Below are 15511 nucleotides of genomic sequence, written 5' to 3' on the forward strand. Positions count from 1 at the left end.
AATGTACCCCCCTCCTTTTCTCAACTACACCCTCAAAAAATTACCCATAAATCTGCCCTTATGAATAAAAAGAAAATGAGCTCAGTAGCGTACAGGGGCTTCTGTGGGCAATCGGTGGGAATGTATTTCTCCTCCCAGCACCCAGTATTTTGCAGGTCTGCAACTTATTTCTGGCTCTAGAGGCCAGCAACAGCACAAAATGAGCAACATGCAAGTGACTGTACTTATCATGGAAGGACCGAGAATGGATAGCATTCTGTGCCTGTACATCTGCATTTATATATATATATATATATATCATCACGGTGATTAGGGTCACGGGGCTTTGGGCCAAGGTAGAGGGAGGGTGGGAATAGAACTTGCTCCGATTTTGGCCAGCTTAAATATGCTGGGGAAGAAAAAAAAAAGAAGTGAAGGTGTGCAGCTCTGAAGCACTGTTTTGTTCTGGTGCCTTAAGTCAGAATTCAGGCAGTTGAACACTTAGTAAAATGAATCATCCTTCAAGGTCCCTCCACCTGCTCTAGAAACTTTTTTTGCTCTTGTTCCAGGTACATTGAAGAAAAAAACATTCCAGGTGTGCACCCATACGAATTCTGCTTCACTGAAGATGACTGCATATAACTTCCAAACAGGTTTATGACAACTGGAGCTAGAAAGCAGCAAGTGACTGCCTTAGCGCACCCATACCAATTCTGCTTCACTGAATACGAATGCATATAACTTGCAAGCAGGTTTATGACAATCGAGGCTAGAACGCAGCAAGTGACTGCCTTAGCCTACAGTCGTTTTATGTCACCATTCATATATGTTGTTTTATCTAATTTTTTTTTAAACTACAGGCAATTCTGCTTCACCAAAGACGGATGCATATAACTTGCAAACAGGTTTATGACAACTGGGGCTAGAAAGCAGAGACTGCCTTAGCGCACCCATGCCAATTCTGCTTCACTGAAGATGAATGCATATAACTTGCAAGCAGGTTTATGACAACCGAGGCTAGAAAGCAGCAAGTGACTGCCTTGGCCTACAGTCGTTTTATGTCACCATTCATATATGTTGTTTTATCTAATTTTTTTTTTTAAACTACAGGCAATTCTGCTTCACTGAAGACGAATGCATATAACTTGCTAACAGGTTTATGACAACTGGGGCTAGAAAGCAGCTACTGCCTCAGCCTACAGTCGTTTTATGTTACCATTTGTATTTGTTGTTTTATTTATTTTTGTGTTAAACTACAGGCAAATAAAGTGCTCTTTGCCAATACTAGCACTGCTGTAATGGGGAATGCTCACTCTCAGTACCTGCAGCAATGGTACATCACCATCTCCTACCTGAAAAATATTTCTTCTTCCAAAGAGTAGTTATATCTTCATCTATTTCCTTCCTTCACCACTACGAGTTACCCGCTTCTGTGTGGCTGCTACATACACCCCTTGTTTTGCACCTTCCTACTTTGTTTGTCAACTCCATCACTACTCACTTTGTACAGCGGCGTCTTCCCTGTCCCTATGGTTTTAACGCAGAAATGTATTCTTGGCCACCACCTAGCACCATCGGAGTACATGTTGCAATTTTGCATTCACCTATTGGTTCACCGCTGCACTGGTCCTATGCCATCTGTCGAGTGGTGCTAGAACTTGGCGTTCAGCGTTTGCCATAAGCTCGACAGACAGTAGTACTATGGTCATTCATTACAAGTTTACATGCAATCTGCAGCGTAATGTCATTTTGATTACGGAAGGCACAAATGAACTAGATGATGCTTTATAAGCTGCTAAATATTCACATTTATCAGCAAAAAGGACCAAAACCACCGTGCAGCTGCATGAAGGCATACGGAAGGGTGTGCTGCTTGCCCGTCAACTAAATATCACAGATGTCCAATGTCGCTGTGGTTAATAAGCCTCAGGTGCTGACCACAAGGTTGAGAACATTGTAACCACAGTGGCTCAGGTGATGCTCCGTTTCCTACTTCAGCTATCATGCGACTCTGGTTTGCAAGTTGAATTGCTGTGAAAGTGTCAAGTGAATAAAAAATTTCTTACTGCAACAGTGATCCTATATTGGCACTTTCCACTAACAGTGCTTCGCAGGTAGCGTCAGCCCAAAACAGTCACCTTCGCCTAGGAAACGTTGTAAATTTGACTCAAGACATTTGGCACGGTGAGCAGAAGTAGCACAATTTCACTCGAAATTCACTACTTTCACAAAACGTCGCGCAAACTTTGGCCCGATGTTGCCACACTGTGTTTCTGGCAGGCTTCAGCGGAGCAAAGATCTGCTGCCCATTTTTCGTTCTGTGCTTGCAACTTGCAAATTTTCCTTGGGGCGATTTGCATCGGCAACTCATCGTGGTTGGCATTATATGGGAACATCCCCATGCAACCATATTCCCACGATGCGTTTTTACCCACCTTTTGCCGTTTCGTTGTCCAGAGCCTCCGGTAGTCTTATGCCAGCTGTTTCTTTCACCCAATTCCCTCTTATCTCATTTCACTGTGTGCGAGGTAAACATGTTCAGCGCTTGTCCACTGCCCCTATTCCTCCCACACTGCATACCTTAGCATATTACAAACTAGCCCAAACAGCTACCCTAGCACATTTAATGTGAAGCATTCACACCCATTACACCCTTAAAGGCATACCTGCCGCAGATTTAACCCAGCATATACCAGACCAAATTCAGTAACTTTCTGCCTTAGTAAAACATTTCTGGCTGTCAAGGCTGGTTAGCCATGCAGTGATGCACTTACAGCACCGCTGAAGCACCAGAGCTCTGCAGGGACAAGGATGAGCGGTCCACTGCCGTTTAGGGGTTAGCAATTTCGGGGCTGCTGCAAGCCCACTGAAACAGTGACGGCGAACGTCGTGGTCTAGATGCTGTCAGCAAAGGCTGTACCTTCCGATGTGGTGTAATTTGCTGTATTTAAGAGGCTTATTACTTCGGCATTCATTAGTTCTATACGCAGTCATATGTAGGGTCACTTGCAGCAGTACTAGTGCAGCAGCTTTCCAATGAAAAAAAAAAAACTTGCAGGCATTGTGCCAGCACTGTTTTCTGCAAGTGAGCTGACAATTACTTCTACTACTTCAATCAGTGCTTGCAGCTGTGGAGATCAGTCCTCATGGAGACCAAAGCCCAAACCACATTCCGAAAAGTGACATTGCCATTGAAAGCAGCTGGCCTGGACCTATCGTGCCTCTTGGGAAACCTTTAAGCCCACTTTGATGGAACCAGATTTTACGATGGAAAACAAGGGATGCACTGCAGGCATCCTGGTGAGCACAAGCCGAGAACTTGCTAAGACCCAAAATGAAATCGACACTCTTCCCGCGCCAAAGAGAATGGAGAGAGGGGATAGCCTGTCCCAGCCAAACAAATGGTCACCTCCCCACCGGCTCTCAAAGATGCGACATTTGTCATGTGATTGCATTTTCCTTTGCCAGGATGGGGATATGCCACCAGTGTGAATGCTGCTTCTATTGTTTGCATATCTATCTTGCACGTAGATATTAAAAGTTCTGTACTATTTATTGAAATTCATAAAATACCGGCGCCTTGACCCAGTAACACAAGTTTTATGGGTTTATGGGGGTTTAACGTTCCAAAGCGACTCGGGCTATATAAGATGCCGTAATGAACGGCTTCTAAAATTTCGACCACCTGGGGTTCTTTAACATGCACTGACATCGCACAGTACACGGGCCTCTATAATTTCGCCTCCACTGAAGTTCGACCGCCGCAGCAGGGACTGAATCGGAGGTCAGCAGCCGAGCGCCATAACCACCGAGCCACCACAGCAGCAGTAACACAAGCATACCGGTAGTATGACGTATGTGAAACACGGAAAAAATGCCAGTTCCTTGAAATCTACTGTATTTACACAGCACACCAGATAGTGCATACCTGGTCACTGAGTACCAATTCAAAATTTCTTTCTGGAGAAAATGCGACAGAACGTGCCAGACAAATGCATTAATTTCATACAACATCTGCAGTATTGCTGATGTAGTATGTTTGAGGCAGCAATCCTCCACAGATGAACTGAAGGCTTTGCGTTGCACGCGAAAAGCCATTCTCACCGCTTTCCTCAGTAGTCCTGTGAAGGCTCCAAGGCAGCAAGAAAGCAAGGCTTTCTACACTATAATAAAATAACATCATTGGCACCATGTTACCACCTTGCCCTGGCTGTTATTTGCATATTGGTTGACCACACAGTTTGGAAAACTAGATTTAAAAAAAACTGTTAGACTTTGGGCACAAAGTACACCAATGTACAGCACGCCTTTTATGAGTGGCATCCTTTAAAAAAGCCGTCTGAGCATGGGCAGATTGGACTTTAATGTGGCACTGTGCAATGTCATACAAAAAGTTTTGCCAGCATTGGCTCTAATGAAGCAATACTAAATCATCATGGAGACTATCTTGTACAACATATTGGTGGCTACCATTATGTGCCACAACACCTCCAATGTTTAATGAATTCCCGTAGAAGTAGAACCTTTTACAGATTGTAGACCCTTACCCAATATTTGTGGAGCAAAAGGTATTTGCAAAGTAAGTTAACAGTGAAGGTAGCAAAGTGGTCTGGCACCCTAGCCCAGAAGTGTACTGACTGTTGCACAAATCAGAGAAAATTGAATAATTCCCTTGGCCTAACCGCCCCTCGTTAGTGCTCAAAATTCACACAAAGGTGGCATTTGGTGGTCAGTTTTGTTTTATGCTACATTTGGGTGGAGTACATGCCTAATTCTGTCAAATTTAATCGTAAATCTTCATCGTCTAGGGCGACGGCGAACCAAAACCTGCGAGCTTTCCTAGTAATGATGCCGATAGCGCCATCATGCACCCTCCAGACGAACTAGCACGCTACCATGCAGGGAAGCTGCAGAGAAACACAAGGTGCGGGGATAGGGGCAGTTGCGTGCAACAACGTTTTCTGCAGCCAAATTTAATATAGCATAGAAAGCGCATTCAAATTAAATATGCAGCCGCTTTCTCCCCCCTTGCGTTTCACTGCAGTCTCAATGGCAGACTGCTCATTCCTTCAGCAAGCACAGATGGCGCTACGGGTACGACCGCTGCGAAAGCTTGCCATTTCGGCCCATCGTCATCGCAGACGATGGAGATTTTCAATTCTGACCGAATCAGACAAGTACCCCACCTAAATGTAGTATAAAACAAAACTGACCACCACATACAACCTCTGTGCAAAATTGGAGCCCAAACAAACATGGAATTAGACCGAGGGAATTTTTTTCCCGATTTTCTCTGATTTACGCCAGTCAGTAGACAATGAAGAAATCCTCGTGGATCACTCCTTTTTTCCATAAGCATAACCAGACAGCTTGCACAATGCACTTCATTTATATAGTTCAGAGACAGCAGGGCTCCTAAACTCCCAGTGGGAACTGTATGCTATCTATACACTACTAAAGATTCCTTCATCTCGTGAAAGCAGCTCAACCCCAACCACGGGTTTCAGCCAGTTCTTCGTCATGATGGTAGCGACGGGGCCGTTTCCAAGACTGCTGACGCTGGGCCTTCTTGGCACGATTCTGTGCATCCTGCTTTGAAACATGCAAATTCACCAACTGCCAAAGTTCCTGTGGCACTTCCTGGTCAGCCTCCTGCAGAACAGCAATAAGCTGCTTCGCCTGTGCAGCATTGTCTGGTGTGAAGAAGGTGATAGCTGTGCCCTCTTGGTCACGACGGCCAGTGCGACCAATACGATGCACGTAATTCTCTGATGTGTCAGGGTAGTCATAGTTTACAACATACTTGATGTCAGTCACATCAAGACCCCTTGCTGCAACATCAGTTGCCACCATAATGGATGTAGCACCACTACGAAACCGGTCTAGGGCAATGTCACGCTTGCTCTGTGAAAGATCACCATGAGTGGCCACAGCCCGGAAGCCTTTCTTCTGCAGTGTCTGCAGGAGGTGCACAACACGAGACTTGCGAGCGACAAAGACCAGTGTGCGCTGCTCCCCTTCAGCCATGATGTCTTCAAGAACATCCAGCAGCTTGCGTTCCTTCTCGAACTCGTCGCATACCTGCATAATGATGCCAAACAGAATGCCTTTGTAAACACAACGAAAAAAAAAATTGCAGCACTAAATGGGGCACACACACAGCCAAGTACTTCCCTGAAATAAGAGTGGACAAAAAACAACCCCAAATAGCCCTTGAAGATCCAAACAAGGTGGGACTCTGGCAGCGGCGGTGACACAGAGCATCATGCTAAGGCCCATTGCTGCTTTTTACACATAATACAGCCTGAAAATGAGTCAGTCTCATTTATTCTTAGTTATGAACATTCTGGGCTTTGAACGAGCTACTGAAGAGAAGTCTACGCATAAACAAGCCATTTTTACATTAGTGTTGTTTCTGGTTAATGCTAGAGCACGGCCTCTGTGTGACATCAAATTCAACCTGCTGCAGTGTTGGTGATCACAGGGGCTTGGAAACCCTTGATGTAAGAAGTTTGTCTGCCGATGCCTCCAACATGTGTTAGCAAGGAACCTGCCAGATTCCACGTTGCTGCTTTTTTAAGGAGTCTGAGATGTCATATCTGTTCACTAATTATGATTCTTAAGTGGGTGAAAATATTGAAGCTGCTCACTGCCCAATACTGAAAACCATATCAAATGATGAGCATCCCTATACACTGACACTCGGAAAATCTCTGAAATCTTGTGCCCGAACCCCTTTGTCTTTATTTAAAACATTCCATGTGCTTGTACACTCGGCAAGAAAGAAAAGCACTATACGAGACTCCAAGGATACTGACAATGTTACCCGAGACTCTGTACACGAATGATGTAGGCACCTTGTTACCTGTAATAGCACAGCAGTAGTTTAAACAGAACCTATGGCAAAGAAGCAGACACAGCCTTATCATGTGATAAGTTCAACATCAACCACAGGTTTCAGTCGGCTTTACATCACAATGGTAGCCACAGGCTGTTTCTAAGGGTGCTGCTGATGCTGATCTTCCTGGCCCGTTTCTATGCATTCTGCTTAAGTATGTTTTGTACTCTCCACATCCTGTTAACTTGCTGCTGGTCAGTGTGCTGTGCCACCGCTGTATGCCTTTAGGGTGCGGGTAAGGCTTTAGTCAGTTTCTACAGCTTTATGCCTTACATCCCCCATCATTTGATGGAAACAGTTAAAAAAAAACTGAAGAGGGGAATGCAGCCAGCCTTCAGAAGCCAAGCACTTCTGAACCTTTTTTTTTTACTATCTTTTTCCCTCGCACCACCAACTTTCTCAGATCTGGATGCCAGTTGACTCAGCTCACGTGCTCTGCACAAGCAAGATTTCAGAACAATACTAGAGCCATACTCATTTGTCGGCTTGATACGCCTGTGCGGCATGAGACCCGCATACGTCAAGTGTCATTGAGAAGCTCGAGAAAATGCAACACTTAACAGTTCGTTTCATTTATGACAGATACAGGTGCTGTGACTCACCCTCATCAATGCTGCGTCTTGCTGGCCTAGATCCACTAGACAAAAGGAGAAAGCAAGCCCGACTAACCTTCCTTCAATCGTTAATTTTTACAAACTTGGTATTAATACCGAAAACCACCTCAATAAAGATTATTCAAGACCCTCCTGCCACAAACACTATCTTACCATATCTCCTGCATTTGCACACACAAACACAAATCTTCTTTTTTCCCACGCACGATATCAGACTGGAACACACTACCCAGCAACTCACCATTTTTATCGCCCAGCAATTTACTTGATATATTGAACTGCAATTCGCCTTTTCATTGTATTAATGTACTACTGGATTATGTATTGTTTTTCTTTTTGCTGTAAATTGATTGTACTAATCTCTCATGCAAGGGCATGGTATGCCTGCAGTATTTCTTAAATAAATAAATGATATCGTGAGCAAAGCTTGCACACAAATTTGCCTGCCTGTCGCAATGTACACTCGCCATCAAAAGTAATAGAGCTGACTCTGCCTAAAAAATCTAATTGGTTTAAATCGAAAGCATAATGGTAGACATTTATTGATGCAATGTGTAATTTGCAAAATCAGCAGACTCATAATTAGGCAGCCTTAATCAATTCAAGGATGTACAAAATAAGGGCAGTAAGTTTTCCGCTGGAAACACTGGGAACACTTAGTTCAATTTTCTGGCGCAAAAGTCTGGAATACAATGCCTATTAATGTGAAGCTTCCAAATAACTTCAAGCTCTGCTGCAAGTTCTTTATTAGCAACCAGGAAGGGCCCTGACCCCCTCCCCCACACTTTTGTGTTTTAGTTTGTTGACCTTTGTGAACATTGCTATGAATTGTTTCTTCACGTGCATATTTTGTTTGGAGCCTTTTTATTCCTGTTTCTTTTTCCTTTTTTTGCTCATTATGGCTGCCTGGTGTATTTTAAGGAGAGGGCTGAGTCTGGCTAGTTGGTTTATGTTGAACGGTACAACGAAACAGTGCTGACAGACAGGACGGTGTATTTCATTTTGCACTGGACCGTTTTACTAGCCACATGGAATTCACCTATGCCAGTTGAATAATATATAGCTGATTTTTTTTTCTCCAGGCATTTCAGTCTTGGTTTCAAAGCCAAACAACAGCTGCAACATCATAGATGATATGAGGTCACATGAGGCATGCAGTAACTGCAAAATAAACGCCGCCTGTTCATTTTCACTCCAACTCTTGGGCAGGCTTGCATAAGAGTTGATGTGAACTAAAATGAAGAAAGCAGCAACCATACTGCAGTTTTTGTATGCCCCACATGACCTGAAAGCACCTTTCACATCACAAGCATCGTTTGGCTGTTGAAACCGAAACAGTGCGAGAAAAAAATTCAGTTATATATTATTTACTGCTTGTTGATGCAATCCATGTGGCGATGTTTTCTAATGGGCTGCGGATAATTCTAAAGAGAGAAAACAACTCAAATTTGGTGTCTCTACTCCTTCAAATCTATTATGACTTGACTTAAACGTTAACATTTAATGCTGCCACATAGCACTCACCCATGCACATAACGCATAACGTCAGTGCATGTTAAAGAACACGGTGTGGTCTAAATTAAATATCCAGAGCCCTCCACTACAGCACCTATCTCTCTTTCTTCACCCTTCCCTAACAACGTGGTTCAGGTGTCCACCAAGAGAGATGGTTACTGTGCCTTACTATTCTGCATGCAACACAACCTATAGGTTTGCAGCTACACTGCTCTAATGTCACTTAAGGATGCTAAGAGTCTAGCATACCTAGCAAAAGGCACTTACCAATGGCATCGGATACTTCACTAGAAGAAAGCGCAACATAGACAACACATAGTACGAAGTGACATGTGTTGTCCATGCTGTGCTTTATTCTTATAATTAAGCATGCAACAGCAACAAGCCCAGCAACGCACATATGTATGTTATGATTGGCAAAATGACTGCTTGCACAGGAATAACATTTCTGGACATGATCAGCAAAAATGCAACACAGCCAGCAGAAGGTGGTTCGTTTTTTAACAGCAACTGCCAGCTGCTGCCTCAAAAACAAAGCACATTCTCATGGCACCAGTTGAGATTTACCTTAAAAATTATTACCTCACCAACATTTAAACGAATGCAGAAATAACTTCATGCTACGGATCCATGCCTAAAAGACTTGCACAGCATGCACAAATCTTAACAAGTTACATATACACCACGAACTAGTTTCAGTATTTACTATTTAACATGACCCTCCAATTAACTCTGTCCTTTGCCAGCTGTGCCCACCCTATGCCTGCGAATTTCTTAATCTAATCCGCCCACCTAACCTTCTGCCGACCCCTGCTACGCTTGCCTTCTGTTGGAATCTACTCCGTTACCCTTAAGGACTAGCGGTTATCTTGCCTTCGCATTACATGCCCTGCCCAAGCCCATTTCATGCTCTTGATTTCGACTAGGATGTCATTAACTCGCGTTTGCTCCCTCACCCACTCTGCCCGCTTCCAGTCTCTTTACACCTATCACGTTACACCTATCATTTTTCATTCCATGGCTCGCTGCGTTGTCCTTAACTTAAGCTGAACCCTTTTCCTTAGCCTCCACGTTTCTGACCCGTAGATGAGTACCGGTAAGATACAGCTGTTGTACACTTTTCCCTTGATGGATATTGGTAAACTGCCATCCTTGATCTGAGAGAACCTTCAAATCGTGATGGCTAGAAAGAATTAGGCGGAACGTTACAAGAATATGCAATGCGCATAGGGCAGCCAACACGTATGAAAACGCCACACCAGCGTCATGGTGGCTTCTACTTGGCCTTCGCGGGGCATCGGTGCACTTACGTGTATGACCTGCTTGATGTTGTGGTTAGCACACAGGTCTGCCGAGCCTACCGTAACCTGCATGTGGTCAGGGACGAGGAACTCTTGAGCCAGTGACCGCACTTCGCTAGGCCAGGTGGCGCTCCACATAACTGTCTGACGGTCAGGCCGTATCTGCTCGATGATCTTGCGGATCTGCGGCTCGAAACCCATGTCCAACATGCGGTCTGCCTCGTCCAAAACTAGAAACGTACAGCGCAGCAGGTTCACGGCGCCCGTCTCCAGGATATCCAAGAGCCTACCGGGCGTCGCTACACACATGTGTACGCCGCGCCGGAGCCGCTCGATCTGCGGACTCTTGGAGACGCCGCCATACACTGGCGTGCCCGTCAGTCCAAAGGCGCCTTCGCACCACTCGTACGCCACCTGCGAGATCTGCTGGACGAGCTCGCGTGTTGGCGCCAGTACCACACTGATTGGGCCCTCCCTCAAGCCACTCGGCCGCTGCTGTCGTGACATGTGGATGGCTGAAGGGAGCACGTAGGCCAGCGTTTTTCCAGAGCCAGTCTGGGCGATGCCCACTAGATCGCGGCCGCTCATAACTATGGGCCACGCTTGCGCCTGTATGGGCGATGGTTGCGTAATGTTCTTGCGCTCGAAGAGAGCGCGGCATTCGACCGGAAAGTTGCACTCATCAAGCGTCAGAACGGGCTTCGGCACTCCGCCCCGACCATGCCCCTGCACAGTGATCTCGTGCTCGGCGCGGAAAGCATTAACGTCTTCTTCGCTCCGCGCTGCTGTGATTTCGCTCTCCACATAAAAGTTTTTCTCGAACGGCACAAGTTTAACCTTATCGAACCGCGGAGCGACCAGCGTTTGCCCGAGCGTGTTACCTGCTCGCCACAGGGCGTCGCGATCTCGGGGCCAAGAGTTGTACGTATTCTTCCCTCTTGAGGCAACTGGAATACACTGCCGCACAATCTTGCTAAACATTTTGTAAAATTATTTTCGGTTGCTGCAGTACACCTACAATCCTCCAGCCATTACGGTCACTGAAATGAATGCCAGAGGACTAGACACCACGTGCTCCGTCCAGTCATGCGCGCTGCGACAGCGGGCTACGGGCTACGGATTGTCTTTTGCGTGGTCGGATACAAGTCTGTAGAGTTAATATACTAATATTTCAAAAAACCTTTCTTTTTGAAACAATATTGAAACGTCTTTTCCGAAGACTTGGTTGATGTCCGCATTAAGTTTACGGCGCAACAGGTAGGCATTGCCGTGGAAAAAGACGACAACGAAAACAAAAACTGGAACCGAAAACGGTACTGTCTCATTTCGTGCACTTGCGAGACCGCTGGGCGGCGCGCCAGGGAGCGAAAGCGGAACCACACGATCGCCGCCTAGGCGGTAGCGCTGCGGTCGCTTTAGGATGGCCACGACTAGAGTCACTAAATAAAACTTTTTTATTCACTCAATAAACTTTTTTATTTAGGGACTCTAGCCACGACGTATGCACCTCCCAGCTTGAGGAGCGTCACAAAACCGCATTTCAGGAATACAAACGTAGTTTTCGCCTTGATCTCTTTTGTATTAATGAAACAAGACGGCTAATTAGTAGCATTTATAACCATAACTTCAGCCGGGACCATGGAGGAAGGAGTTTTCTTCCTCCATGGCCGGGACAGTCGAATGTTGTTGAGTCGGCTCGTTTCCTTCTTCAGGGATGATAGGGGATCGAGTAGCTTCGAAACGTTTGGTTTTGAATAAAAGTTTTTGTTTGGAGATGTGTCAGAGTTTATTTTAAGTCATCAAACCCAACCAGACAGGCAAATCTGTCAACATGTTTAGTTTTCAAGTGGAACGTGTGTTTGGGAGAATGGCCGCTGTAGTGATTTTAAAGCGTGCGCATCATTGTATGCGCGCGGCGCACATAGCTCTTTGCGCAATTCTTACAGAACTGTACGAGTAATGTTTCTATGCGGAACACGTACCGGATTAACCTTATGGAAAGATACCAAATTTGTCACCAAAGCTTCCAGGGCAACGATCGATCGAGCCCATTGCAGGAGTCTAATGGTGCTCGTACGTACGCGTATATATGTTGCCGAGATAACTTCGGCAACTAGTTTGCTCGAACAAATGAGCAATAGTGGAATTCCGCCTCGACACTTCCAATCCCAAGAACCAGCTGGTGCCAGAGATCGAGTGTCCAGTAGGACGCACCTGACTGTGACTAAATTTCGCCGGCATGTATATAGCTCTGAGGCCCATTCTATATATCTACTTCTTCCGTACCAACTTTGCGACCGTTCCTTTAGCTCTACCGCACGGTAAACACGGTAACTACGGTAACTGCTATACCGTACGGCAAATGTGGCTTGGCAAACCTGGCAACGGTAGCAACGACAACGCGTTACCGTACCTGCCGTACGGCTAAACAGCTACGCTAATACTTTCTACCCTGACGTACCTAGTTTCAAAGAGCAGGGCAATGCCTCTTGAGTTGTCATAGAAACGCTTCCTTCCTGATCTGCCTTTTCCAGTATCGATATAGTTCTACACTATGCTTCTTTCTATTGAATTAATCCAATTGTTACCTTCCACCTTTTTAACCTGTCGTTTAACCTTTTCTCCGTCCTCGTGTCCGGGCATACTTACTGGTTAGTTTCCTAGTTCTTTTCCGCTAATGTGAGTCAGTGCGCTCTTTAATATTCTGTATAGGTATTATTTAAATACCTTAGCTGCCCACCTGCTATCGTCCAATTTCCTCAAGCGTTCTGCATATAGTATTTTAATCTGAGCTTCCCGTGCTTCGAACGATGTATATCCCCTGTACTGCTTCGTTTGTGGTTTCCCCGTGGGCACCTAGTGCTAATATTCCTCCAATAACTCTCTTGATTTACTTCTAATCTCGACTGAACTTCTGCCCTTAAGCACAGAACCGCATTCCCAAAAGTAAGTCCCGGCACCATTATTCCTTCCCAAACACCTCCCAGTACTTGATACCTGTTGTACCTCCACAATTCCCTGTTTCATTATTCCGGCATCTCTTCGCCCTTTTGCCATTAGAGACTGTTCGTGCTTTTCCGTGTACATCAGGACTTATTCATACTCTGAGAAATTTGTATTCGGCCACTCGGGGTATTTCAGTGCCTTAATTGTATTTTAAGCACGTACCTGATCAGTTGTATCGTTGAAAATCATCACACCTGACTTAGTTCCGCTAAAACTGAAACCTAGCTAGAGTGTCTCCTTCGTCTCCACAACAATTAACCAGAATTCGCAAATCTTCCTGGTTATCTAGCTGCGAGCAGTACAATATTGTCCGCATACATTAAACCCGGTAGTCGTTGCTCAATGACCTTTGCACCTAATCTAGATGTACGACAGATTATAACCTGGATTGCCTTTTTGTAGCCTTCTTTCCATATTCATCATAAAAAGCATGGACAGCAGTGGTGACAGAGGGCAACCTTGCCTTAATCCTTTGTGTACCTCGACCAGTTGTACTTCTAATCCCTTCCCACGCAATTTCAACTTTATTTCTCGGTATGTTGGCACCTAATTATGGTGGCATGTTTTCTTCTATACAATGATGCGGAAGACACTACTACGCATGAATCACCATGTGATATTCACCAATGACCGCTAAATAATTTATAATCGAATTTTTCTCTCATGCTGTTTCGGTTTCAACAGCCGAGTGAGTGAGTGAGTAAGAACTTTATTTTCCACCGATGTAGGAGACCCCCTACTCCCCATCCCCGGCACGCAGGCCTGGAGAACGGGGGCCGGGGTCTCCGCGACTAAAGACAGGCGAAGCGACAGTGTTTCTTCGCGGCTTTAGCCGCCAGGCGAACGATGGCTATGACGTCAAAGAGTACTTTTGTGTCACGTGAGGCATAGAAAAACGCCCATATAATGGATGTTTCATCGTCATAATTTACTGCAGTACTGAAGCCAGCCTTCCTCAAAACCCGAAATTACAACAAATGTGGAAGCAGCGATTATACTGCAGTTTTTTTTTATGCCTCACGTGACCTTTAAGCACACGTTTACGTCACAGTCTTCAATCGGCTGTTGAAACCGAAACCAGAACAGCACAAGAAAAATGTGATTATAAATTATTTGTTTGGTCGTAGGAGAATACGAGGTGGTAATCCATCTATAATAATGCCTCACGCATCATCACAAACAAAAACACGCACCCAAAAGTTAGGTTATATACTCCTTTAATATGTTCCACATGTACAAGAGTTTCCTGTTCACGTTGTCGTATGCACCGCTTATGAGCTGGAAGGCTAAATACAGATGTCTGTTTTCCGCCTTAGCTATTTGTATGCATTGGGTAAGCACGAAAAGGCTATCATCTTAGCGCCTCCCCTTCTAAACTCGTTCTGAAGTTCTCCGAGTATTCTATTACTTTCTACCCATGACTGCATTTTTAATTTCACCGCCTGCATCGCCAGCCTGTATATAACTGATGTTATCGTAATCGGTCGGAAGGATTTAATGTTCATCTTATTCACTTCCGTTTATAAATCAAATTCATTTTACCCTGTTTCCAGCTGTGCGGAATTCGCTTATTTGCCATGACTGGCTCCAATGCTTTTATCAGCGTTTCCTTGCCTCTTGAGCCAAGATCATTAATCAGCTTGATTGGAATTTCGTCTATTCCTGCGGACGTGCGTTTAGGAATATTTGCTTCCGCCTTTTTCCAGTTAAGACTGGTCAGTTCTAAGCTGCTTTCTATTGTGCTGTCCTGTGTTGCTCCCTCATTTGGAAAGATTAACCTATAGTCGTTCCTAAATGGCTGAGCTATAACTGATGCAATGTAGTTCACAGCGTCATCTCCCGCTAAACATTTTCCCTGAGCATCTTGAATCTGTTCCTGCTTTCTTTGATTCGTTTTACCCAGCCAGCTTATATGGTTGCAGAATTTTCTTGGCCCCCACTTTAGTTTTATCGCGAACTTCAGCCAGCCAGCGTTCAGAGGACTGCTTTATTTTAGCCTGGACGAGGACCTGCACTTGCTGTTTCTTTTATCGATAAGATTCCCATTTTTGGCCTATTTCCTCTTCTGATAACTGCGTCTCTTTGCTATCTTTTCCTCTCTGTGTTTCCTTGGACCCGAAACTAAGCTGGATGGATGGATGGGTGTACGGAAGATAGGAGCGTCCTCTTCGAACATGGAGGAAGGAAAAATTAGTTTG

At 45.0% G+C, this 15511-nt stretch overlaps 2 protein-coding genes across 3 annotated transcripts in view; one reads left to right on the top strand and one right to left on the bottom strand.

Moving 5' to 3' along the window:
- LOC144115095 (uncharacterized) overlaps positions 1–1266 on the top strand; it is a 50048-nt gene extending 48782 nt beyond the window's left edge. For both annotated transcript variants that reach the window (XM_077649253.1, XM_077649254.1), the window contains one exon: positions 549–1266. In XM_077649253.1, coding sequence (XP_077505379.1) covers positions 549–621 — 73 coding nt within the window. In that variant the 3' untranslated portion in view covers positions 622–1266. The remainder of the gene's footprint in view (positions 1–548) is intronic.
- Positions 1267–4319: 3053 nt separating this feature from the next.
- Positions 4320–11424, bottom strand: LOC144115094 (putative ATP-dependent RNA helicase DDX5). Its single transcript, XM_077649252.1, has 2 exons — positions 10317–11424; positions 4320–6060 (listed from the first exon to the last, which is right to left on the bottom strand). The coding sequence occupies exons 1-2, from the start codon at positions 11286–11288 to the stop codon at positions 5464–5466; spliced, it is 1569 nt and encodes a 522-aa protein (XP_077505378.1). The 5' UTR covers positions 11289–11424; the 3' UTR covers positions 4320–5463.
- Positions 11425–15511: the final 4087 nt, after the last annotated feature.

Source organism: Amblyomma americanum, chromosome 1, assembly GCF_052857255.1.
Source record: "Amblyomma americanum isolate KBUSLIRL-KWMA chromosome 1, ASM5285725v1, whole genome shotgun sequence".
NCBI classification, from domain to species: Eukaryota; Metazoa; Arthropoda; class Arachnida; order Ixodida; family Ixodidae; genus Amblyomma; species Amblyomma americanum.